Source organism: Ceratina calcarata, unplaced genomic scaffold, assembly GCF_001652005.2.
Source record: "Ceratina calcarata isolate Rehan_Ccalc_2016 unplaced genomic scaffold, ASM165200v1 scaffold291.2, whole genome shotgun sequence".
NCBI lineage: Eukaryota > Metazoa > Arthropoda > Insecta > Hymenoptera > Apidae > Ceratina > Ceratina calcarata.
In genome coordinates, this window is record NW_017151492.1 from 553228 (window position 1) to 577627 (window position 24400).

The window sequence follows — 24400 nt, forward strand, 5'->3', positions numbered from 1 at the left end:
CGATAAGCCTCTATCAGCGGATAGCAACCACTTTCCTTCTCATGGGTCCCCGTAGACTACGCATGGGGCGTATTTAAACCGCGCTCGTTTTGCCGCCGGCGAAATGATACAAACGCCGGTGTAACCGTGCAGTAAACGCACGTATGTGTGTGGTCTCTGATTGAAACATCGAGTGGACATGTATAGTTGATACGTGAATTATAGCTGCGTTTTAAATTAAAGCATTAAGCACCGTTTGTTGCAACGTCATTCAGGGTCAAACGCATTTTACATTTTACAATAGACAGGTAAATCAAAGTTCCTGACGACAAACCATACTTCACGTAACTATGATTGCAATTTTAAACGATGACCTTCTCATCCCTTAGATATGTTCATCGATATGTTCTAATAGTTTATTTTACGACCACTCTATATTTTTTCCACTCGACGCCGTTATATTTAGTCGCTTATGTAATTATTTCGAGTTGCATCTGACGAATAATTGATCGAGACTTATTAACATGTGCACGTTCAATAAATTACCGTGTTTCATATCCTACTTGTCTTTCCTCAACGTGCACGACGTAATACGATCCTGATATCGTTGTTTTCATTATTACCTGTTCGCGATGATCGAAGATAACGATAAATTTCTCTTATCCGCAGATAGCACCGCCAGCGACGCCGCTACAAGACTTCACTTATCACTGGAAGCAGCTTATGAACTTCTATGTGAACCACTTGACGGATTGCAAGGTGCCCATACAAACTACAGGTATACCGCGACACTTGGACAGATTATTGGAGATACTACTCGAAGAGGAGAAAGAGGAAAACGAGCCAGGACCATGCCTGGAGTACCTGTTGCAACACAAATTATTGGACCTGCTGGCTACGTTAGCCAGCGCGGAGACCCCACCCGGAATGAGGGCAGTATGTCTGTCCTTTTTACGAAAACTTCTAGGAAGATCGAAATATCCCCTGTTACATCACACGTCGATTTACGGCCCGGTGCAACGATTAGTCGCCCTTTGCAACGGAAACCCACCCTCGCCAATGGAGGCCGAAGAGGTCCAGTTCCTCCTCACCCTCTGCTTTCTAGTCTGCAAGTATCCCCACGTGACCAACATCATAAACGACGCCCCGAGTATTCAAAGACAGAACACGTCCGAGAGAAGGAATTCCGAGAGGGTTGAAGTCGAGAAAGTGACCTACATACCAACTAGGAGAAGAAACACGTTTAATCCCTTGTTCGAGCCGCTGGATACCCAAGCGGTGACCCTGATAAGCCCGAATTTGTTCAATTCGGAGAACGATAGGACGCGTCGGTCCGTCGATTTTAACAGTTCGTCCAGCAAGAATGAGACGACGAGAGGATCATCTAGTCAATCCAACAGATCTGTATCTTCCCGAGAGGTGGAGAACGCTTCGCAGTCCTCGAGCCCGGTGATTCAGATACCTATCTGCGATAATAATTCGGGTGTCACGGCGCAGTCCTCTGACTCGCGAGACTACGACAACTCGCAACTGGCCGAAGACGTGACTCTGATGAATGAGATAGACACGCACTTGCGAAATCTTCAGGATCTCAGGTTGGACGGTGAGTACGGAGGTGCATACGAGGATTCGAGTTGCATGGACGAAGATCGGAGTCCGCTGAGGCCGAAGCCGCAGCAACAATCGAAATGCCTTCTACTGGATGCCTTGTTGAGTTACATATATACCGCGGTAAGTAGGATTTGGTATAAAAAATAAGATTTTCCTACAAAGAAAACTAATAAAAATGTTTTGCGCGCAGGACAATACTGTGAGGATAAGAGCCTGCGAGGGGATAATGGTTCTCGCGTCGTTGGAAGATTCGTCGTTCGCACAAATGATAGCACACAGCGACTTAGCGATATTAATACCGAATAGATTAAAAAGTTTATTCAACGCCATTCCAGCGCACGTCGATCCAGCAGAGATCGACGGCGTAGACGTTACATGGGGCTTAGATTCACCGGCGTGGACGAAGGAGAAAAAGTTCTCCGGGTGCAGACAAGTCGCCGCGTTTTTCATGTGGTTCGACTACTGCAATCAACTGATACGAGAAGCGCATCCGGACGTGGCGGAAACATTGGCGAAGAGCATCAGAGTGAATTTCTTGGAGAAGATCGTCACGCCAGCTCTTTCCGAGCATCACGTGCTTCTTATTACAGCGTTGGTTACCAAATGTTTAAAGGAACTAACATCCCTGGCTTTATGCACAGGTATAAAATATTAATGTAAATAAAATATTAGTAATATTAATTTAGAAATTGAAACGTAAATGGGAATTTCTTTCAATAATAACAATATGCATTTATCAATGCATGAAATTTATATTCGATATGATTTCCTTTTAGAAATGAGCTACTGGCTGGTCGGACACGACAGAGGACCAGAGATACCGAATGTATGGACATCGCCGGTGCTGCACAGGCTTATAGACAATTGTTTCACCGACAGCGATGATTTAACGCTGGAAACCTTGAAATTATTCGAGGAAATGATAGAGAAACGGAACGAGCATATGTTACACTGTCTCGTATTGGTGTACTTATCGACGCGAGGCTATTATGATAACACCGCAGCGGATAGTGCGATCGCATCCTGGAGCGATGAAGAGGACGAAAGAGAGAGGGAGAAGAAGGGATCGTTAGACCTCTCCTACGAGCAAAATCATAGTCGAACATTGGCACCTAGTAACATTCATAGGATTGTAAACTGGTAAGAAACGTTCCACGCGCGGACAAATAACTCCGGTTTGGAACTCCAGTCGTTTGAATAAGTCATTGTTAGTGGCTTTGTTGACTAACTCTTTCTTCAAATCATCGTCAATTGACATTCGCATACCTTCGTACTAAGATTGCTACGTTTTACAGTCAATAATTTTTCTCAATTATAATTGACTACATAAATATCACGACATATGTATAATATTTAAATAAGATCTTTCACTTAATTAACATGAATTATGTTTCTCAGTTTTCTGTCCTTGATCCCGCGGTATCTACAAACGGACACGGACGTGAACAATTACGAACGGTACATGGCTGACTTGGAGAGGCAGTATTCTACTGTCTTGATCGACTGCTCGCTGATGGCCTGGCCGCTCGAGGCTGTTACCGTCGACGACTCCGCGAGTTCTGACTCCAGACCGGAAGCGGATCACTGTTCCGTGCGATTTTACATGGGACCGTTCATTACGATGCTCTTCGAGAAGGTGGCGAACATACCAAGGCAAAAGTACGAGGTGAACCTACAGTTGACCGTCGTGATCTCGAGGCTGGCGCTTTTACCTCATCCGTACCTGCACGAATTTTTACTGAATCCGTTACTACCGTTGGCACCCGGCACGAAGAACTTGTTCATCTGCTTGCAAAAAGTCATTAAGCAGCTGGTACACGAGGTACCAAAGACGCCGGACCACAAGCAAATGCTAAAGGAGACGCGTGAACGCTTGCTAGAAGGTTGTTCTCACGACGGGTACGTACGTACAAAAGATAGACGGACAATTTCTAACGAGTGAACAATGTTACATGCGTTTATCTTTAGGGATAAGGAGAATATTCTGTTCGAGAGCGTGATCGTGACGGAAGAATTCTGCAAGGAACTGGCTGCGATAGCGTATGTCAAGTACCACCACTCCATGTGATAACCGATATCAAAGAAAATAATTAATAAACTATAGAATTCAATTACTGTACTATGGTCGAGTAAATTTACTAAAACCGACCAACAGTCGAGCCTAGGAGCTTTAAATAGAAAATTATTTCTTGTGATGCGTCGAATCAGTAAGGAAGACATTATTTACGAGATCTGAAGGGTCTTAAAGTGCGATTTTTCAATGTTGATTTACAACGTTTGTAATGTTTCTAGTTGTAGTAGTATAAAAGGTAATTTTCTCTTAATTTTCGATAAATTGCAGTATTTGGCTTCCTTCATCGAGTTCACTATTAATAAGCGCTACGATTCTGTGATACATTTCTTAAACTATTCTTTTTAATGTACAAGAAACGCTTACGTTCAATTTATTTTCTGCACGCGACCTTCAGACTCTGCAACTTTTGTTACAGGTGGAATAACGTAAGAACTTTGTAAGATATACGTGTACCTTAAGTATAGCAAGTATTACATTAATATTAATATTTACAATCACTTATTTGCACAATTCGCGATTTGTGACTCTAATAAAGAAAATATTGAAAACTAATTCCAATTTTAACTCAACAAACCTTATTCAGTAATAAGAACTGTCAACCTACCGACTCGTATAGAAATAAACAAAAATCAGCTGATGATATTCTATACGTGAAGCTACGTGGTAGTGGTAGTTCACAGTTCACAGCTGTTTCTTATTGGGATTCAGGATTAACCTGACATACCTATAGTTACAAATGGATAACACATCGCCCATTTGTATACAAACACTTGCAAAGAATATAACTTGCTACTTAAGTGATAATTATTGTAAGAATACTTCAGTTGTTAAAATAAATAACGAAAATCTAGCCATAAATGGTGAATTATATTTCCTGCTTAGCCTTAAAGCATGGGAAAGCTCGTTAAAAAACACAGATAAATGCGCTGAGAAGTGTGCAACAATTTTGCAACATTTTTTCCACAAACATGTTGGTGACATAAACGACAAAACTGATAAATATGTCTCAGTTAAGGTGAAATAATAAAGGAAATAAGTATTTTAAGGCAAATAAACATAACCTAAGTCTACGAATAATATTGTTCTTTTTAGGTTCTGCAATTGCTAATATCGTATAGTAGCAATTGGCCAATAAAAATAGAGAAGTATCTCTTAAAAGGAGAAAGAGTATGCTTATTTTTGCAACGTGCTCCTCTTATAGAACAATCAATCAAGGAAGCTGTATCATCTAAATGTGACTTTGGGAGGACTTCTCCAGTAAACAAAGTTTATAGTTTAAAATCAATCGAGGATAAAGAATCAGAATTGACAAGTAAAAGATTACAATTGATACAAAGTGTTACCGAAAGAGTTCTAAATCTACATGGTTGCAAAATATCCGACGAGCATGCTGATTACAAATTTATATTCACGTCTAAATCCCAAGGAAATGTAGAAGATAATTATGTGAAATGTATATGTGGCGTTGTGAAAACTGTAGAAACAAATTGTAAAGAGACACAGATAACATGGCAGGACTATGTTCAGAACAAAATCAAAGAGTTGAAGGCATTAAATGAACACAAGTATTTTGAAGGGCAAGAGTGTAATCTAAATACAGAAGAGTATTTCCTTAAAAATCTTGCGAATGCAGCAGTTACGTTTGAATTACTGTCTGTGAAACCAAGCCATCCTGTTTTTATTGGATGTGGCAATTTTGCGACTGACAAAGCTACTACAAATACAAAAGGTTCTTGTAATAATTTTACTAGAGAATCAAAAGAAATAAATATCTCATATTATTTTAGTTTTCTAGGTGCATCATTCATATTGTATAATGCAGCGAGAATATCAGCTATTATTGAAAAATATAATGATAAAGTATCAAGAGGAGAATATCCTAATTTGCCACACATCAATAATATAGATTTTTCTCTATTGAACCAAGAGGTATTTTACTTAAAGATTTCTAAATCATCTTTAGAAGAGAAAGGTGTGTTAACAAATTTCTAAATTGTAGGACGAGTGGGAAATTGTCTATAATTTTATTATTAGGTATCAATTAATGATAAAGGACTGTTTGAGATATGAACCCTTTCAAACATGTCCACAAGCCATATGCATATTTCTTATAAGACTATGCTCAAAATTCAGTATCTATTACCGTAAGACTAGGATTTTAATTGTTAGTATTGCTTCTTAATTAATATATACAATCTAATTACAATTACTGATTCATGTAACTTTGATTATAGGAAGCATATGATCATTTGATTCCAACAATGACTGCAAGACTGTACATGTTACATGCATTGCAAGTTGTACTTCGAAATGCACTTGCAATACTTGATATTCACCCTGTGTCAAGAATGTAATACAGTTTTATGCATTTTTATGCAAGGACTTCAAGGAAACCATTCATCAATTGTGAACAGAAGAGAAAAAAATAAATTTATGAGATTCATCAAACAATAGCTCAATTTATATTTTGTACCTGTTTAATCAGTAACTTATTAAAAAATAAAACTGTTTATAAAGACAAAGTAAGAAAAGTAACCTTGTCCATTTCCATTGTTTAACCTAAGTTTATACAAAAGTGTATAATTTATATTTTCGATGTAGTTTATTCGAAATATTGATTCAATTACGTTTAATTGTACATTTTCGAGAAAAAATGTTAATTCAAAATATATAACTCATAAACATATTGCAAATGCAGATTTTCGTATCACAATCGAACCAAAGCAAAAGAATAACTACCCTAGGAAGTAAAAACAACAAAAATCATTCAAACACATGTACTAATAAATATATGCTTGCGTTCCTCCAAATTTTCGCTGTTATTATTGAAATCAAATACAATATACGTAAAAATGACATATTGTTCGTACTTACAAATTGGTCGTCAGCTTTACGTAGGAACAGCAACTGTCCTCCCGAGGAAATTCATCTAACCTTTGATGAAAATCGCAGCGATCTGCACAGGATTCAATATTCTATCCCTCCGATGTTTATTTATCACTTTACACTATTATAACTCATTAAATCATTCAACTGCTATCGAATCGCACCATAAATCCATTAGATTCAAACACCATGCCGGACGCAGCGTAGATCCCAATAGATACTGAAATACCAATTTAAAAAGTATGAGTGACGGTTAAGTGTGATTCCGGAGATGGCGCGATTATATGAATTTTCAAACGCGCTATTCTTAAAATAGTTAACGCAGTGAAAGCTAAAATGATGTTGCGAAGCTTTTATGCTCGATAGAATCTCACGAACGGTACATAGACTACTGTTTTTATACGATCAGAAGAAGACGTAGTAAGAAGTCTGACAAGCCTAAAAATTGTGTACTTACGAAGTAAAAATTGTTCGATCGTCGACACCTGATTTCTGATGCGATCGGCAGCAGAGGCGCGTGTTATCGATATATTATTCCAATGTTAACAGTTTGTCAATTTTAGTGCATCGTAGATGGAAAAGGGTGTAGCCAGTCCACAAATATCGTGCATCGAAAGCACACGCAACGTACGGTAGCGTGCAAGAGAGCGAGGCAGGCGTGTAAGGAAGCCAGCTGTTTGTTTTGTTTTCGGGCATGAGATTCACGTGACACAACCGGTGCTGGTGGCGGCTCGTACGGCAGCGCCGTGTTGTCGACGTCGATTGGTCAGGGTAGTGCACTCGCGCACGACTCGGCCAATCAGCGGTCACGTAAGAAACGACGCCTGGTGCTTCTACGGTGCAGAGACGTTTGACATCGATAAATGCGTGAGAGTGCTCGCGAAGTGCGGAGGTATCAGGCTGTCGCTCGCTCGTCGGCTTGTCGTAGTCGTCGTCGTCGTCGTCGTCGTCGTCGTCGTCGTCGTCGGGGGTTTGTGGGCTCGTCGTCGTCGGTCAGTTCGAGCCACCTTTTCTTTGTCCTGACTAGACCCCCTTTGTACCCGCGAAAACCTGTGCAGTAGTAGTGTTAAGGCAGTGCCGACCCACAGTGACCGTCTTTCTTTACGTCGTCGCTCAGCTGCGCCTACTTTCGTGTGTGAGCGAACATATCCGGCGTGCCAAATGTCACTAGGTGGACGATAGGGTCGAAATACACTCGGTCCTCGACGTCATACGTACGCACGCGTTTTCTTGGTACACGTCCATACACAGCGAATAGGTATACACGACGGTAACGTCGGTTCTGTTGTCAGAAACGAGTGTTAACGTGTTGCCAGATACACGGTATACACTCGCGTGATTCTTAAGGTTGCTTCGCGTACTTATTGCGTATCAGTTCGCCTCGCGCTGTATTCACGCAACGACGTTTCTCTGTAAACGGCGGACGTGTGTGCATGCACGTACCCACTGTGTTGCCCGTTGTTGTTTCACGTATGGGAACACGACACTCGTTACCGATCGCATATATACACGTATTTTCACTCGGGTTTACGCGCGTGTGCATATAGGCGTGTTTGTGCGGTGGTATAATGTGCATGTATACTAAAAGTCGCTTGCAATCCAGTCGGGAACAGAATCAAGGGAGCGCCTTTCTGTGTGCTCATCGTGAACGTGAAACACGCGAGTACCGAGCATTACCGTGATTGGCCACGTATCATGCGAATTTCTACAAGATTCACCGTGTACTTTATACGTGACAACGTACATTTTCTCTGACGAGTAAGTTGCGGTTTTATTGGTACATTGCTCTGCGTATGTGTCCTTTCGTTGCCGCGAACTAAACGCATACTGCGCGAGTTTTATCGGAATCGTTCACCTCGCGCGAAGCTGACCGAGTTACGCGTGTGTGCGTCAAGAAAAATCGATCGGTTCGATTAAAATATCAATTTCAGAATCGCGCGTCGGGCCTTATTGTATTATGTTCCGTTTTGGTGACTACGCATTAGACGATAATTCGTAGACTGTACGGATTATTTATCGCTGTATATAGATTCGTTCCGTTGGCCGTTCGATGCACGGTTCTTGGTGAGATCTACGCGTTCAAGGACGCTGCACAAAACAAGTAGCCGGCACGTAAAGTGGTCGCATGCACATGCACGCTGTACACGATCGCTCGGTGTCCCGACCAAAAATAATACATAGTTCGTCAAGCAACTCGCGTATCTGCGGGTAGAACCACCCGGCCGTGTGCGCTGATCGAGGTCAGGCTCTTTCGCATTCGTCCGCTCGCGTCCGCGATAAATTATACTAGCGACACGCGTAATCTCGACCCTTTCGACTCGCCTAGTGACTGTACTATAGTGTACCTCTTTCCAATTGCACTATTCGCGCTCGTTCGTTTTCTCGCGCGTTCTCTTCCCGTCTCTGTTTTGTCGTCGTGCGTTATATCGTTCGCACGCTTTCGGTTCGCTCGCACGCGACTCCGTGTAAGGAAGTGTTGGAGCAGCGGTGCGTCGTATTCTCTCTCGCCTCGGGTACCATATCCTATCGGTCCGTTGATTCTCCATTTTTTCACGTGTGATCTTTGGTGTGATCGTAGTGAATGTTGTGAAACGAAGGTGAAGAAAGAAGAGAACCGACGAGAGGTCACTAAGTCAGAGAGAAAGAAAGAACGAGGGAAAAGGAGACGAGTATAACGCCACGGAGAGGTGAAGTGAAACGCCGTCGAAGGGGAGAGAAAGACACGTATAGAACATAGGGGAAAGGTACGTGAACCAGCGTGCAAGAAGAAGGGCAAGAGGAACTTGGAGAGTAGGATAGAGAGGAACTTGCGAGCGAGATAGTCGTCTACGTTGAAAACAAGCTGCGAGGGAGTAAACCGATACCGCGAAAACAGTCGACTCGAGGAGACCGTCGAGTAGAAGGATAAAGTAAAAACGGAATAAAGACGATTCTTGATGCGTATCGCAGTTGAAGAGGCCTGGCCATCGATTTGCCGTCCGCGAATCTAGTGCGCGTTTGAAATCGGGCTAGTCTGGCGTGCGTGTGTGTTACGTGCACCTAAAGCAAACGCAGCCAGCGAGGCGCGCGGACGGACGAGAAAAAGGAGGAAGAGGTGGCGAGGTGGTGGAAGAGGGGGAGGAAAAAGGAGAGGCGGTTGAACAGGCGGCCGGAGAGAGAAAAGTTCGAGAAACGGCAACACCAGCGTTAGCCAACATCAACAACAATAACAACAACAACGGATCGCCGCGGTGTATACGGTACTATCGCTGTTTCTCGTGGTGTGCGCCTCTGAACGTTTTATCGTGTGCGTTTTGCATCGTCCGCGCGCGGCTGTAATCGTCGGTGTGTGTACCGGTATTGCTGGGAAAGAGTAGTGAACCGAAGCCGCCAGAATTACGCCAAACCGGGAAAATATGAGCATTGCTGCCCTACTACAGGCCGCCGAGTATATTGAACGAAGGGAACGAGGTGAGTATTAAAACCCTGTCGCATTTACATTCGATCATCGACGGAGAACCGTCAACTTTCATGCATTTTCCTTCTAGCATAAGTCGAGTAACGAATCCGACGATATTCAGAATAAACGTCCGTTTTCATAAATAATTAACTATCTGTCCGAAGGTTTTAAATAATAGGATAGCTTGCATTTTTTAAACTGTCTGCAGCCGGCTGTGTAAGTCACGTTTTATTCTATAAAAGACGAACTCTGACGTCTACTTTTCTTATTTTCCTTTAGTGATCTATCCTTCGAGAGTTACGATGCTTCCGAACTTTCTGTCTGTAGCGTGCGTACATATGCGCCTTTTTCTACTGCGCCCGTCGAACATTGCGAAGTTCCACTGTAGTCGCCGTACGTACACTCGTGTGCCGTGTCATTGGCACATGGCAACGAACGCGCGTGTGCCGTCGCTGGATCTCGGAAGGCGACCTTTGTTATTACGCCTTTCCTAGCTTCACTGCTTCTACGTTCGCGGTTTTTCTTTCTACCGATATCGCGATGGTTGCCTGGAACTGAAGTCTGATTCATATTTTACGGAAAAATATTATCAACGTTGATTGTTCTTTAAATATATAATACGCACACGTGCGTTCGAAACGTTTCCTGGTAGGATATTCACTAATACGCTCCGAGAGAAAACTATGTACTTGGTTCAATCAATGCGGTTTATTCAATGAATCCGTGAACACTGTAGGACAGGGCATCTTAAACTTTTGTCATTCACGACCCCATTTATGATTGCGAGTTACCATTACAGTCGTCAAAATTTTGCTACGCGACCCCATTTGGGGTCGCGACCCATAGTTTAAGAAGCCCTGCTGTAGGACATATTATTTTTATGATCTCCATCAGTCGTTATTCCAGTCGAGTGGTAAACATGTGGTTTAGGAATTTTATTGGAACAGTCGAAGCGTTCATTAAATACATTCGTCGAGATTTTTTCCTTTACGCTCCGTGTATTTTGGAACGTATGACCTTCGCCGTTATGTGCGCTTCTCTGACGCAACGCGTAAGTAGCGTATGTATATACTGGCTGAATTGTGTAGCCATCGTGTCGCGGTGCACGTTCGTTTTTCGGCCAACGAGCGGTAAACACATCGGGCGAATACATACGCGGCGTTCTGTTTTTTCGCGATACACGCGATACGGACGCGTCGATGTGCGCGTAGGTCGCCTACGTGCTAGTGTACGAGTGCGAACAGATAGGGTGTAGGTGTGCGTGAGTGAGCGCGGGGAAGCGGTAACGATGATCTCATTTTATCACTCCACTTATAATACCGTTGCGACGTAGCCCGATGCTGCGTTTGCTCGGCCGCGTGCGTGCGTGCTGAATTCTCGCGTTATCTCATTTCTCTTGCATTTCGCTGCACCACGGATCTTGTACACGGTTCGATAATAAACTTCCCGGGACTGATTCTATGGCGAGAGTTTTAACGGCTTCCAATTAAATTTGTTCCAGTTAACAATGCGTTACGCGTCTCCGTAAATTCTGTGAACGCCTAATTTTAATAGACAACAGCGAGAATATCAGTCAGAACATCATCAATATCAATATGAAGTTAATTTAAAGATGTCTGAAGAACATTTTCATTTCTTGATGTTTTACAGTCAGTATTACTTTGATATTAGCGTGAAATTGTTATTGTCAGCTACGTAAATGATTTGATTTTCTGCATATCGATAACGTATAACGAATAACCAATCGCTTTCTATTATTTTCCCTTTTAATTCTTATTTAAATAGAACCCCTATTTATAGACGGTATCGAGAGTATTGAAAGCAAGCGTCCGATAATTAAATTTGCAGATAATTGAACTGATAAGGTTCAAGGTTGAGGTAAATGTTTAATTTGGTTGCCGACTGCCGTAGCAATTGCTCGGGACCGTTTTCTAGAACAACACGCACCAGTTAATGGTGATTTAATTGAGAACGACTTGTTATCGGCGCGAACTTATTGGCCGCATTTGCATGAATATCTCTGCGGCCACTTTGTCTCGTCGATGATTCACAGGAATGTTTTCGTAAACAATCCTCTGTTCCATCCCCGGCTACGCGGCGCGACGTAACGCTTTATATTAAAGTCGTTTCCTCTTTTTTTCACGGTTTTCTTTTAAATTCGCTGTCACGTAACCGATACTAATAGCCGGCGCTGCCAGCGTTACAAATCTGTTTTCGCCGTGGCGAAAGCCGCACGTGACATAAATAACAAAAATACACAGATCACAATAAACGGCTGTCGCCTTGCATTTTTCCGCGACGCCACATTTCGCTTTCGAATAGCCTTTCGAGATTTACGGTGTCGTAATTCTTTCCTGTTTCTCTTAAGATTCTCGTGGTACCGAGTACAGAGCACTCGCATCACGTATAGCTACTCTGTTTAGGTCCACGTACGGATACACACACGCGTATACAGTACTCATATGCACAAGTTAGTATGTGCACAGTATAGCTGTAGACAGATTTAACCGTCGTGAGATACTTATGCTTATTTGTTAATATTAATAAAATAGAGCCGTAAAGAGCAAGTACACCTGTTATCGTGATGATAATATTCAGAAATCGTATCATGTAGTACCGTTCGCTTTAGCCGTCTTAAAACTCTGATATGCACGCACTTACACTCGCGTTGAACACATGTTCGGGCTAACACCCCAAAAGAACGGCTTCTTTGTTTCTACGCTCACCCTACTCTACTCCGTTCTCGTGCATCGATCTCTCGTGGTTTAAGCTCGCATCACGCGAACCAACCGGAGAGGGACGTTCTCCGTGCGCGCGTTTGTTCACGAGGAGCATATACTACATAGGCAAGACCCAGAAAGAGCTTTCGGTTTATTGGCCGCACTCTCGTCAAGGCAGATAGGGGCAGATAGAAGTACAAGGGGCGAGGGGGAATCACGACGGATCGTCGATCGAGCATTAACTATTATTGCTCGAGGGTACGCGAGATAAGGTTGTTACGTTATTTTAATCGGTCTATTTGGCACGATTTCCCTGGAAAAAAATTCACGGAAACGACATAACCGTTATTACGGTCCACCCGAAATTAATTGGTCTCATACATCATTCCTATTTAATTCACTTGATAGAAGAATGGAAGACAGTTGACCCATTTGCATTGTACAACGCTATAATAAAAATTAATACCATCTTTCGTGTAAGAAATTGCTTCGATGTTTCATGTAATGAGACGTACAGTAATTGGTAGAACGTTTTATGTAACGAATGATATAGCAACTCATTATATTTCTTATAAGATACAATAATTATTATAGAAATTGATACAATGTTTCGTATAATTGATACAATGAGTTATATGCTAATGTAGTTGTCAGATACAAAAAGGGTCCTCCTAATAATTCTTCAAGAAACCCATGAATTGATTTAAAATTTTGCAGGTAGTTTTTTAATAGTAATAGGAATCTATAATAACAAATTCCACATGCTAGCATTGCTTAAGTGTATAACTTATACATCCTCAAGTTCTTTTCGTTTGAGAACTACCTGTTATCGTAAGCAAAGGGAAACACAGTTACGGAGGATTAAACCAGTGTCACGTTTGGTGTTTGCGAATTTCGCGAGAGTTGTGCGGCCGACGAACGTAAAATAAAATCGTTGTCCTGCGAAAGAGGAATTCCGCTCTCGTCGAGAGCAGAGTTCACGTTGAATTGCTCGGTTGACGATTTCAGCGACGCGTTTCCGATTCTTCTGTCGTTTTCATAAAAAGGAAAGTCGATGGAAGACGAGGCGTTCTAGAGAAAAAGAGGAAGGAAGACGGGGAGGCATAAAAGGATTGGATTGAGAGGGAACGTGGGGGAAGGGTTAAAAGGGGGCGGGGGAGTCGAGAGAAAGGAATAGAGAGAGATAGAGTCGAAGGGGTTAACGAACGAATAAGTTGGAGATGCAGAAGTGTGTTGCAGCTGAATGTAAATTTTTATTGAAGTGGAACATGGCCACCGATTCTTTCGTTTAAGCGTCTCATACCAGTTACAAGATTTTTCATTTACGAACAGTTATTGCATTGTGTGCTTAAAGTAGCATACGTCTTAACTCGTACGAGTTGATGTAGGCACAGTCAATAGATGAAATCAAGCGAAGTCGTAAAACATTATGGGTGTCAAGGATGCTAGGCTTCATTCGGTACTGCATGCATGGAGTACATGCATATGTATACCGTGCATATTTCAGTTCCAATTTCGTTTCAAGTTCCGTAGGTGAGAACTTTAGCCGAACATATTCGATCGACTTCTGCTTATTCCTGTTTTACACTGTAACATAATCTGGGTACTCCTGAGTTTTATAGTGTCAATGGATATCAACGTGAAACTTTAATTTCCGACTACGCTGAGCTCCTTCTATCGACTGTAGTGCTATACAAGAAGAACTCGTTCCTCCCGCGTCGATTCCGGTCTGGAGAGAAACAAGACACATGATCGTATCGAAGCTAATTTTCAATTCCTCGTCTGCTACTTTTTCTTAAAAAATTAATTATATTATTTTTTTTTTTAAAAACTTGTACATGTGGAATCATCGATATGCTATATTGTTTGGGTTAATCCAGAGAATTTCCGGTGTTCAGACTTGGCGAAAGGTATGAACTGTTTTAGTTGTTACGTTTAGTGAGTTGTAATACATTAAAACATGTTGTATGTGGTCTCGAGCGAAGGGAAATTGTAGTTAATCCTTGGAGATTATCATGGGTGAAATTTCACTCCAAACTTAGATACGAAATGCGAAGTGAAGTGCCAAACTATTGTAGCAACTATTGCAAACAATAATTACCAGCTCCTATTATATTGTGATCAATACATACTTTTAGGTTCCACTCGAGTTCCTTACTGATTTTTAAATTAGACGAATATATTGGAGCAAAATGTAATACCTTTAATTTGTCAAAATAATCGAATCACATAGCAGTAAAGTGCTTTTAATTAAAATGTTTTATCTAGTTTCTTTTGAACTGAACATTACAATTCTTAATATCTTACAATGAGAATAGATTTTGTCCATTTATAGAGCTAATTCTCTCAGCTCTAACTATTTATTAATTAGGTTGTTTCTAACTAAGGAGAGCATTAAGTTTCCCAACGAGCATAAATAATTTTTCAAGCATGAGAAGCTGGTGAAAGCCGGAGAGAAAAAAGGGACGATAGAAACAGAATCTGCTATTCTTTTCGAGATACATTGTTCCATAGGTCCCACGCAGCGTACAGCCTACAGTTTTGTTCGAATTTTTGGAAATGCGTGGTTGCTCAACCCTCTCTCTATGAATGCGCAAACGAGTTCCATAAGGTTCTCTCCCTCCCCTCCTCTCTTTTTGCACGCGCCCGTAACTTGGCCGCGCTATTCACCAGGCGAATTTCTCTTTTGCATGAGGCGGCCTTATGGTCATGGCATGTGAACGAGAGACGCTTTTCTTCTTTCACGAGGAGACAGATGGTCGATGTCGTGGCCGTACGCTCGCGCGAGCGCGTGTTCTTTTTCACCGACTGCCATTAAGCCTGTTGTACGATGATGAGGATCGGACGAAAGACACGGCGAAAGGAGGCATTTATAATTTACGCCGCTCGTTATGGCGACTAGCCTCCTCGCCGCCGCCGCTTCGTTCAGTTTTTGTCCATCCTGCGTCCTCACTTCCAGGAGTCCTCCCTGTATCCGCTTACATGATACGCTCGAATATTGGTAAATTAAATATGTTCATAAAACTGGAGTTCCGCTGTGTAAACCTTCAAATGTTAAGTCGTCTTATTAGATTTCGTTCTTCATATAATGTAATTGTCATATAAGTATTTTCATAAAGTGGAGGAGGCATTTATTTGCCTCGTGCATATTGTTTTAACATGGAATTTGAGAAAATCCTGGAACTTCTTCTTCCCGTGATACTCTGAGAAATATTAGTTCTTATTCTTCGATGAGTTTAACATCGAGATACACGAAACTTCACTGTATCAATTTCTCGTCCCGAACTCGAGTCGGACGAGCTGCCCGCACCCGACGTCCATACGGGAGCGCAATTTTCGTGATAAATTACAGTCGCGGCTATTTTTGTAACGTTGTTTTGTCGCTCGACGGAAGAATTTCTACGTAGCGAGGAACTGGAGAATGCGAAGCATCGCCGCGTCTGACTCTTCTCGCCGGATTTCACTTTCCTAGGCAAACAGTTTTTGCATTCCCTCGCGGATGAGAGGAGCTCTTTCGGATGGCCTGTTGGAAAATTGTCAAAGATCATGTTTTACCAACTCGAGGATAGTGAATTATCACTCGAGAAGTGTACTATACTTTTTATTAACGAATTTTCTACGAAAAGTTCCACGGAGACTCTTCTAACATTTCAATCTATTTATTTAATCAGCCTTAGCGATCACTGATACTGTATTACATTTCATTATCATGAATTACAATGTAAAGGGGTAACATTTCACTTATTTAATAAGACAGAATACTAAATGATGCAGAATGTGAATGTTATTGGCTCACAAGATCGGATCAATGTTTAATAGTACTTTTAATTTACATTTTCGTGATGCTCATGACGGATACTTTGGATTTGTACAAAAATTCAGTGCGATACCGTCATCAGTTGTTGCTCGCGAGTTCCCCGAGTATACGGCGCGCGTTAACTGAAATCGTAACATAAATTCCGCGCTTTTCGCGTCCCGGGGCCGGTTTCTCCCTTTCCTGTGGCTAGTTTATGTTCAGGCGAAACTTTAATGTAGCAATAGGCAACTCGTGCTCTTGAAGTTCGAGAGCAGCGCAGCGATTCTTGAGAGCAGCCTAGCAAAGCCTCTCCCTTCACCTCGTACACAGAGATTCTCGGTATCGTTAGAATATATTCGAAACATCATAGTCATATAAGTATTAAATATATCGATGTATATGGTAGGATGCATCTGCATAATAACGGTTGTATATAAAGTACTATATAAATAATAGATGATATGTACTCGGTTTGATATTAAATCGAGTTTATCGTCGCGATTATCCGAGGTGCGAATGCGAAACGGTGGCCAAAAATGTTGTTTGAGGAATAGTATATCCAACGTGTATTTCAGGAATTCCTTTCGGTTTTATTAAAAGTGAGAGGTATTGAGTGAAATGTGCAGCTGTTGCAACTGACTACTGTGCAGTGGACGCCGTCAAAGACTCTGGTTTCGGTTTGTTTAGTTTGGTGAGATAACAGGAAGAGTCGAATGAGCGACCGGGGATATTTAGTTGTGGCAGAAATATAACTGGCTCGTAAAACTAGTTAAGCGATAGGAAGCTCGTGCTCCGGGTATCCCGTATTGTTAATTGCAGAGGCCGAAGGTTATCGTAACACTCTGTGTATGTTTACTTGTAGCTGACTTTAAAGATCCAGCTATATCTTCGCGACGATTATACCGTTTACGTACGTACATCGTCGGCTAAAAGTTTTGAAACCGTGACAAAAGGAACGAGACAAAGCGTACTTGTATTATACAAGGCAGAATTATAAAGTAATTTCTATTACTTTTGTTTTAGTTAAAGTCGCGTGCCAAAAAATTGGTTCCGAACTTTTTACTGTTAGTCGCATACTCTCTGTATTTAATTTTTTCTCGTTTATACCGGATCGGAGTTAATTCACCTATGCTCGTGGCTTCCCTCCGAAGCAACCGAGTTGCCCACCACTGGCTTTAATGCCACAGTAAGTTATGTCGGCAGGACGGAACGTGACTTTATTCCAGCACGGTCGTGTGTACGCGCGGTTTAACGAGTCGTGTTCAAGCCGCGAACAAGCGAGCGAGCGAGCGAGCGTCGAGCGTACGGAGCGCACTTTTTTCCCCCCTTAGGCTTCCCCCCCTTCCCCCGATATCTTTTGGTATCCGCGCGATGCGAACGGATCGGAAGAACTCACCGAAACGATTGGTTTGTCATTGCAGAAGCTGAACATGGCTACGCTTCGACGATGCCGATGCCCGATGATATGCGGACGATCACAAAAAGGCCAAAGACGAAAAAATCCCAGGGCAGCAGGTTCGTAGCCTTCTACACGATGACTTCGCTTTTATGTAGTTTTTACTTGTTTCTTTCTACAACCGTCCTTTTTTTAAAATATTATAAAATCCACGGTTAGCGATATTATATTTAATTTGACGTATCTACTCTTAACCCATTTACATCATATCAATTTCTCTGGTCATTCAAAATAATTATACAAAATTGATATGAAGTACTATTTGAAATTTTTGTTTGATAAAATATAGGATTCTATCTATGAGCACTGTCTTATGGTAAGTCCGTAAAAAGTTTCTTTTAATCATATCAAATGGTATTATTTATTGACTCACATTCTGTGTATTACTTATTATTACATAAATACATAACGTCATATCGGTCATTGTAGCTGTAGAAAATGTAGTATCAATTAATGTATTAATTATTATATCAATTAATATGTGAAACATTGTATTAAATATCGTAGCATTATGAAAATTATTATATGAAATATTGCATTGTACATTTATGGCTGGCAAATGAATGATATAAATGGGTTTGTATTTACGAGTTAACGAATTCGGAAGCTTGAAATTTAAATTGATTATGTGTTCGCGTTTTAAAATTACGCATCAATCATCTACAAATAGCTGTATTGATAAAGTCGTGATGTTAGAGAGTCGTAGTATTTTCTTGCAACCGAGTTTACTGATTTATCACGCAAGGTTAACCGCAACAAAGCGCTGTCGAATATATCTTATCAGCGTGATGAAGGTCGACCACTTGTTTTGTGCGTAGCCGATGTAAAATGTGGTTTTAAAAATCGTTTCGTCGTAAATGCAGATGACTGCGCGAGGTCATCGAACTCTCGCTTCAAGTGCGGTCCCTAATCAACACAGAATTGAAGCAGACTGTGAAACAGTTATCGGCTGATATTTTAAATCTCGTAGTGCGATGGTGATTTATCTTTTGTTTCGCGAGAAAACTTTCAAGCTTCCAAATTTAATTTTTAAAATCATTTCATTAACATGAAGTAGAAGTTTCTTGTTTTATTTGAAATAAAATCAAGACTCGATTGTGCTTGATTTAAAAAAAGAACTTCCGTGCGCAACGCGAAAGTTTTATTCTTCGCCGGTTTTAATTTTCGTTGGGTCTTGAAACCGACGTTTTTTCCCCTTTCTTTCTTACCATCGCAAAGCAAACGATTTCACCGCTTTGAAGTCTAACAAGAACGTTCTTTTCTGCTGCAGGACGACTCATAACGAGCTGGAGAAAAATAGGTAAGTACTACATTTATCTCATTAACTTAATCCTTTTGTGAGCTCTCGTTTTGTTTTCCTCGTACAATTAGAGAGCACGTTGCACGAAGACCGTGCAAGAGGGCCGATCTCTCGTTACCTCGACTGATCGCCGTCTTCAATTCGTTGTCTTGAATTTTACGATCGACGATTCGAAGTCGATTGAACTGTGAAAGAGCTAAATGTTTGTTTATTAGCAGTTTTTAATTTCTTGTGGGATATAAACGAGTACATAGCGAGTACATAAAATTTTGTAATATCATCCGTATCGATCGGACCCGGATTGCACAACAGATTGGTTTCATATATACATCGATTTCGTGCGAACAAAATACGAAATTTGAAAGTCGTCGGCAGGTTAATTTAATTTTATCTGGTCGTTCGCACTACTCGGAAAAAAAAGAATGATTGGTCGGAGGCGGCGAGAGGAGGTGCGCACAGTTGGCGATCCTCCGACAAATGATTGTCCCCAGCCGGTCGTTCGCGCGTTAAATTGAAAGCAATTTACGGTTATCTCGCGTGGTTGTTCGCGACGTACAAAGGGCCCCGGGTCTGTTAATTAACATGCGTGATACGTGCGATTAGACGCGACCCTTTTATATACAGCGGGTCAGGAAAGTTCGAAATTGAGCGGAACAATGGCCGACGAGACGCTCCGGGGAACAGGTTTCCAAGGGTGCCTGCACTAACCCCGATTGTCGACGTGATTTATAAGTCGTCCCGGTTCTCTCGCTCCCGCGAGGAGAGCATCAAAGCGAAACGGTTCACTAGATCGTCATCGAAGAGCACGCGGAACTTTTGATTTGTTGCTCGCTCCTAAAGGGGATAGGTTAATCGGGTCATCACGCTGGCACATATTACTCGTTCGCATAAATTACATAAAAAATCCCGCGTCCAATTGTATCGCGCCCGTGAATCGTATCGCCATTGCGTATCATTATGAACAGCCGTTACGTCGTTCTATATACATCGTATAATAAATCGTGAACAGTTTCGATAAAAGTGTAACTCAAATGGGAGAATACAATAGCAGTCGTCATGAAATAACTTCAATGAAAAATGACCTATCGTCTGATTTGTTACATGGTTATTTTTTATAAAATACGATACGTATTTATGAAACGCAATGATGACGTGATATACCACGAGCTGATACGTGTGTTCGTATGTAGCGGAGATTTTTAATGGGACCCGGTGGAAACGACAACGCGGGAAAGTGGGTTAAAATTTTAACGACAAGCTTACCTCACGGTAATACCCATGTAATTATTTCTGAACGTGTCGACGTGTCGTAAAGCTTTACGTAATTTATTTATGCAGAAGATGTGCAGTCGGTTCGCCCGCAATTCGTAGCTTTTCGGTGACGCGTGTTTCGTCGCTCTCGTGGCCAAACTTGCCGTGACAGAGGGTCGGAAATGTGTATAAACGTAAAAAAAAAAAGAGAACCGTGGGCTTTGTTACTCGCTTGTATACCTTTTTGCCGCATGCCCGGAACAGCCAGAGAACTCGGTACACACGGTGTACACGGAGCACACACGCGGCGCGCACAAAACCGGAGACACACACGCTGGGGGATGATGGTATATGCAGGGAGAGAAAGAAAGAGAGAGAGACGGCCAACCGTACGGAGAGAGGCTATCGATTTTTTTTTGTCCCCAAGCGTCGAAAGCACCCCAGGTGGGGGCAGGGGGAGGTGGTGCGTGGCACAGAAACGGACAATGTAAAAGCCCACACCGCCAACCACCCCGTTACACCACGTAGTTACGTTACATAACGCAAACGCAGCCACGAGGCGGTCTCATTGAATCCCTAGCACACAAGCCTCTCGGTCCTCGTGTCGGTCAGTTATGCCATTTTTCTGTTTAAGACTCATACCGCGCTTAATTACAAGCTTTCAACGTTGTTCGAGTACCTATTTAAACGTTCGTTAATAATCTTCGTACGGATTGACGAGAAAAAAATCATTGGACATATTTTATAACTGAAATTAGGTGAAAATATCTTCTTTTAGTAAACACATACATAAATTTTGTTGGTAGAGGTAACTGAGTTAAGACTCTCTTTTTGCGAGACTTGTTGGAATAGTCAAGCGTGCCCATTTGAATTTGAATAGCTCGCTTGGGCTTCTTTAAGGCTCCTTGTGTTCGAATTAACATGGCAGAATTTCGAAGTACAACTCGGCAACTATTCTAGCTACGGGAACTTTCTTACAAAGAGCAACTTCCTTCAAACGCCACGTTACATTTACCTTTGAAGAACTGGAACCATGAAAATACTTCTTGATCCGAACTTTTCATGTTCATTATTCTTACTACTCGTAATTCAGTCGAAGTTCGTCGTAACGCTAATTAAGAATTTTTTCGATCGACCGGTTGCGCTCGCTCGCGATCCTCCGTTTCTTCCTTTTTTTTTTTCAAATCATCATCGCAGTGCAACAGATATCCCTGGCGCTCGGCGGAATTATGATGCGAAAACAGGTCGGGTAAACATATTCTAGAAAACTGATCCGTATTCACCGCGGCTCTTGATTTACGTTTCCTTAAACCTCAAATAGAAGCAGTCTTTATACTCGATAGAATTACAAGCAAAATGGGTCGAATAATCACGCTCTACAGAACTGATCCGCATTCACAGCGACTCTCGATGCTCGGCCATGTCTCCTGCTATGAAATATTCGATGCCTCCTCCACCTCTTTCGTTCGATCCTCTGTTAAACCACAATCCTTTTCAATTCGATTTAATGTCCCTGCCTCCGTCTCTGTTATTCAATCGAAAGTGTTTTGTCGAGGTTTTTAGAGTACCCTTCATCCATTAAAACCTTTACGAATTGTAACAATCAGACGTAAAAATGCGTGCCTATTTGTATTCTTTCGTATTACATTCACATTGCACATTCGTATAAATGAGTTAAAATCATTCATTTTATTACGAAGTCTTATAAAATTTGCAATTCTTATCCGTTCATAAGTGGATCCATGCTCTGTATTCAGGAATGTCTGAAAAGATATGATAACTTCTGTTCAGATTAACAGATATGAAGTACCAGCTATATTTTTGATATCAGTGATAAGGTTGCATATCTATAGGTGGTTCGCGTGTATACTTAAAAGTGGAGGTTTCCTGTTGGAGCTGTCAGCTCGCGTAAATATACTCTGTAGCTCATTAATGTAACTAGCCCAAAGGAAGGGAGGATTTACAAATTACACGTATCCTATTCGACGCGTTCGAGTAAAGTAGACTCGGAACGGGATGTTTCATATTACCGTGGATAGTAGCCGTTTTCGTTTCACGTGTTTTCAAAAGCGTGTTCGGTATCATTGCCGTTGCGTACGCGCACGGTAATTTCCAATCGCTGTAGTATGTCATCAGAAACACGAACAGAAGGCCTTAACGCGAGGGTGCATGCAAAAGTGACCGAACCGAGCCGAGCGGTTCACGCATGGTTTCATGGCCCGCAGGAGGAGGATGTATAATGACAGGAATTTTAATTAATTGCTATAATAACCACCGGTCCGCGTCCACCGCGCGGACAGTGAATTTGCATTTGTTTTCGCCAACGGATCGCGACGATTCTCTCTCGTTCACTGCCGACCGGAAGCGGCCCAGTGCTGGAACGAAATGGAAATTTTCCAGCGATCCCTCAACGATAAACAATCGTCTCACGATATTTACTCGGACCTGACGTATTACACGGTCAATACAAATTAATTTGTTGCCCATTAATTACCGTCGGCCGTCAGGTAGACAATAACGTAATAAAGAAATCAATTCATTATTGCTTGTAGAGCTGTATTCGGCATTGAGACTCTCGTCGGTCGAATTCGATTTTGATATTCTTTGAATAATTTATTTCGCGTTATCGAACGATTCCTCGGTCAGATTCTGATAATTTCTCTGAAGCGAAGATTGAAGTTCAGAATGCGTGCGTAGCGAGAAACGAGTCTCCACAGAGATATCTCGTTACGCCAAGAGTCATTTCCGGTGGAAAAGATTGGTGCACCGTTGATACCGAAATAACCACACGATGTCTGCACGTTAACGAAACAATACGAACGGAACTCTTTGTCGCGTGACGGCCGAGTGAAATTTAAGGACCTCGTTTTCTTGTTTCCTGATTTTTCTTACGTTACTCGTGTAACAAGAAAGGGGGACGAGCGCGTGGACTTTGCGAATTCAATGGAAATTTTATACGTTTACCCTTTCGGGTAACGGGTGGTTTACTGCCGAGTTTGACAAAAATATCACCGATTCTTTATTCGGTTCCTCTTGCCTCTAGTCATTGTCTCTATAAGCTATTGTCCCTGCATAAAAGCTGCCCTGCTATAGTGATAACTGCGAGCGATTGTAAATCGTTTGCGCTCTTGTAGTTTATGAAAGAATTATTCGAGCTATGCATCGCATCGGTCGAAACATTTTTCACCTGATTTAAAACTTCGTCGCACGGTATGCATGATATACTCATGCACTTTCTATGTTCCTATGCGAAGGGAATGAAAAATTAACGAACGTATGAAACCGGGGAAAAACTGCTGCTCGAGTTTGTCCAAATTAAGCGTTTGCATTTAAATTTAGTTGAAATAAAATTCTTTATCAATGCATAATGCATTTTAATAAAAACTTGCATAGCAAACGTAATGAAACCTTGTACGATGGGCGTACAACACCAATGGTTTTTTTTACAATCATGGACAGATATCAGTCAGATAAAAATCCTTTTGTAAGTGTAAATATGAACCTACGTATTCGAACGTAGTTCATTAATATTAAGATACTCATTCAGCTTTCATATTTTAAACGGAAACAAAGAATGGATATAATAGCGATACACGATACGGAAAAATGATTATCGCGTGGGCAGAAGTTGAAACATACATATTTATCACATTTTATTCTTCGATCGACGATCCCACGTAATTTGTTAGAGTCCTCGTTTCAAGATTGACCATCCAACGCGCTCGCGTCGACCCGCAGATGTTAATTTCCCAACTGTTGCTATTTACGACGACGCCGAAACCATTTGAGCCAGAGTTAGGAACGCAATTCGAAAACGTTGATATTTCACGCGACGAATCGATGCATAAATATGCTACCGTTTGTAAGTGTCTGGACAAATGAAAATCG

At 41.6% G+C, this 24400-nt stretch overlaps 4 protein-coding genes across 12 annotated transcripts in view; 3 read left to right on the top strand and 1 right to left on the bottom strand.

Moving 5' to 3' along the window:
- Positions 1-4216, top strand: part of LOC108623821 (protein FAM160B1) — a 6664-nt gene extending 2448 nt beyond the window's left edge. Inside the window, exons 1-6 of one of the 3 annotated variants that reach the window (XM_018022625.2) lie at positions 36-287; positions 649-1710; positions 1781-2231; positions 2367-2730; positions 2989-3493; positions 3559-3648. In XM_018022625.2, the coding sequence (XP_017878114.1) occupies positions 703-1710; positions 1781-2231; positions 2367-2730; positions 2989-3493; positions 3559-3564 (2334 nt within the window). In that variant the 5' untranslated portion in view covers positions 36-287; positions 649-702 and the 3' untranslated portion in view covers positions 3565-3648. Of the gene's footprint in view, positions 1-35; positions 288-648; positions 1711-1780; positions 2232-2366; positions 2731-2988; positions 3494-3558 lie in introns of those variants that run through there. The other 2 variants (XM_018022624.2, XM_026812608.1) reach the window with 2 other exon arrangements.
- Positions 1-7234, bottom strand: part of LOC108623825 (BRISC complex subunit FAM175B) — a 42265-nt gene extending 35031 nt beyond the window's left edge. Inside the window, exons 1-2 of the mRNA XM_018022640.2 lie at positions 7008-7234; positions 6539-6770 (exon numbers count right to left, since the gene is read on the bottom strand). The gene's annotated coding sequence lies outside the window, so the exon portion shown is untranslated. The remainder of the gene's footprint in view (positions 1-6538; positions 6771-7007) is intronic.
- Positions 4305-6234, top strand: LOC108623824 (DALR anticodon-binding domain-containing protein 3). 2 transcript variants are annotated; one of them, XM_018022638.2, is made up of 5 exons: positions 4305-4679; positions 4757-5393; positions 5460-5593; positions 5664-5828; positions 5899-6233. In XM_018022638.2, the coding sequence occupies exons 1-5, from the start codon at positions 4401-4403 to the stop codon at positions 6016-6018; spliced, it is 1335 nt and encodes a 444-aa protein (XP_017878127.1). In that variant the 5' UTR covers positions 4305-4400; the 3' UTR covers positions 6019-6233. The 2 variants fall into 2 exon arrangements, with proteins under 2 accessions (XP_017878127.1, XP_017878126.1); XM_018022637.2 differs by having other exon boundaries at positions 4757-5593; positions 5899-6234.
- Positions 7235-7420: 186 nt separating the features above from the next.
- Mxd (MAX dimerization protein) overlaps positions 7421-24400 on the top strand; it is a 181146-nt gene continuing 164166 nt past the window's right edge. Inside the window, exons 1-4 of one of the 6 annotated variants that reach the window (XM_026812621.1) lie at positions 7421-7808; positions 9129-10000; positions 17927-18020; positions 19232-19261. In XM_026812621.1, the coding sequence (XP_026668422.1) occupies positions 9946-10000; positions 17927-18020; positions 19232-19261 (179 nt within the window). In that variant the 5' untranslated portion in view covers positions 7421-7808; positions 9129-9945. Of the gene's footprint in view, positions 7809-7831; positions 9038-9128; positions 10001-17926; positions 18021-19231; positions 19262-24400 lie in introns of those variants that run through there. The other 5 variants (XM_026812618.1, XM_026812619.1, XM_018022654.2 and 2 more) reach the window with 5 other exon arrangements.

What these genes read in the sequence shown, in the direction of transcription:
- LOC108623824 (XM_018022637.2), top strand. Translation starts at nt 4,401, where the DNA reads ATGGATAACACATCGCCCATTTGTATACAAACACTTGCAAAGAATATA. An exon ending in TTTCTCTATTGAACCAAGAG is followed by an intron (nt 5,594 to 5,663) that starts GTATTTTACTTA and finishes TCTAAATTGTAG; the next exon opens with GACGAGTGGGAAATTGTCTA. An exon ending in GTAAGACTAGGATTTTAATT is followed by an intron (nt 5,829 to 5,898) that starts GTTAGTATTGCT and finishes CTTTGATTATAG; the next exon opens with GAAGCATATGATCATTTGAT.